General features: G+C 38.2%; 1 protein-coding gene across 1 annotated transcript in view; it reads left to right on the top strand.

Moving 5' to 3' along the window:
- AVEN (apoptosis, caspase activation inhibitor) overlaps positions 1–2231 on the top strand; it is a 243749-nt gene that overhangs the window by 53665 nt on the left and 187853 nt on the right. The window contains exon 2 of the mRNA XM_012649511.1: positions 15–192. Coding sequence (XP_012504965.1) covers positions 15–192 — 178 coding nt within the window. The remainder of the gene's footprint in view (positions 1–14; positions 193–2231) is intronic.

The following is a 2231-nucleotide window of genomic DNA, read 5'->3' on the forward strand; positions in this document are numbered from 1 at the left end:
GCTAATGATTGCAGGTTGAAGATGACAGCGATGCAGAGACCTATGGAGAAGAGAATGATGAACAGGGAAATTATTCTAAAAGAAAGATCGTCTCTAACTGGGATCGATATCAAGATATTGAAAAAGAGGTCAATAACGAAAGCGGAGGATCACAGAGGGGAACAGATTTCAGTGTCCTCCTTAGCTCTGCAGGTATGAATTCCAGTTGCATGCATACTGCTCGGTGCTATGAAAGTTGCATAGACATTTTATTTATGTTACTTTTTACACTGTGTTTTTATAACTAGCAATTTACCCTTCGTTCTTTTGATTTTAAATTCAAGTGAAGGACAGTGTTTCCAATGGTTTGCAAGGGAAAAACAAGATGCTTCCTTAAGTGGAAGTCAGGGTTTCCATGTTCTAATGTAGAATGACTATGGTCTCTGCCATGGATAAAAGGCTATAATATAAGTGGAAAATGCTGAACCATGCTGCTTTAAATTTGGTACTCTGAGAAAAAAGTCTTTTTGATTTTGAAGGAAACGGTACTTAAATTGATGGGAAGCATTATAAAGTTTCTAGAATATATGTTCTCTTTTTCCTTCTTTTTTAATAGCCAGGAATATGCATATTAGTGGATATGTACATATTAGAGCCATATGCACCTAAACATCAAAACTGTGTCTTTTTGCTTTTGGCTAGTCTTCTCTATCAATAAAGTGAAATCCCGTTTCTTCTGTGACCAGCTGTTATCTAAGATTGATTCCACCTGCGTGACGTGAAGGTGGAAAGAGCAGTAACAGGAAGCGAGGAGGAGGGAGGGCTGGGTGTACCCAAGGCCCCTCTCTGCTAGGGTGTGGCATCACAATCCGAAGTGTAAGTGGAGGATAGGTTAGTGGGTGCCAGGGGTTAAGGATGGGAGGGTGGGAGGAGGACGTGGTTATAAAAGGGCAACACGAAGGATCCCAGGGTGCTAATACTGTCTGGTATCTTGAGTGGTGGCGGATACACGAACCTACTTGAGTGATAAAATTGTGTAGAACTTAATATACACACACGTGCACAAATGAATTCGAATAAATCTGAGTAAGATTGGTGGATTGTATCAATGTCAATATGTCATTGTCCTGGTTGTGATATTATACTATAGTTGTGCAAAATGTTATCATTGGAGGAAACTGGGCAAAGTATACGAGAGATCTCTCTGTATTACTTCCTTACAACTGTATGTGAATCTACAATTGCCTCAATAAAAGATATTACTGCCAAGTTAAAAAGATTTAAAGGATGAAGATGTGAGGACCAGAGACATAAAAAAAATAATATTTCAGACCGTTTTGAATTCCTTTTTCCCTACAACTTTTATGTTGCTGTTTAACTCTTCTTTTCAACTGCCTGTATTTTTGAATGCCTACGCCAGACTAAGAATCACAAAGTGATGCATCCTTTTTCAACTTATTATAAACTTTTCTGAGTAGGAAAGAAGTGGAGCGAGTATTAAATTGGGAGTCAGAAGCACAAGATTCAGTCTGGTGTCATTATAATAGATGATGCACATGGCGTAACCCCTTTAGATATAGGTTTGCAGATGGCACTCAATTCATTGTTCAAGGACGGATAACCCTAAATAATTTTGCCAGTCAAATACTTCCCTTTTCTTACCTACATTTTGACCAATTATGGGTTTATAAGCACTTTTCTTCATGGCAGCAAGTGAATGAAGGCAAAACATGGGGTGGTTAGTTTTAATTCTCATCAACTGTTATGCCAAAAGATCTAGGAGGAGACAATTGAAGTAATGCAATGAAATTAACCTGTGGACTACTTTTGGCTTTAATTCTATCAATTGTGTAGTCAGTTACTAAGACAGTTGGAAGGCAGTTAAAAACTCTAGTCCAACCCAGCAGGCATGTCTGCTGGCTTATGATTTTGGTTATTTATTTGAGTATTTTATTTGTAATTTAAAACCTGTGACGGGTTGGGTCTCCCATGTATTTTTCTTGTAGTCTGTCTTTGCTTAATGATTTTTTCTCAAGTGGCTTGTTTATCTGTGATTGGTTTTTTGTTTTTCCTTTGTCACGTCAGATGGGCAATGTGCCAACATCGTAACAAGGTTTGAGGGAGGCACATCTCACACATTTGCATGAACACCCAGTCATCATGCTTATGAACTACACAAGGATCTGTGATTGGATTTTTTGTTTGGGAGATTGCAACTGTCGTATCTTTTGATATGTACTTGTGTTTCTTCC

The sequence above is a fragment of the Propithecus coquereli genome, unplaced genomic scaffold (assembly GCF_000956105.1).
Source record: "Propithecus coquereli isolate 6110/MARCELLA unplaced genomic scaffold, Pcoq_1.0 Scaffold3, whole genome shotgun sequence".
NCBI lineage: Eukaryota > Metazoa > Chordata > Mammalia > Primates > Indriidae > Propithecus > Propithecus coquereli.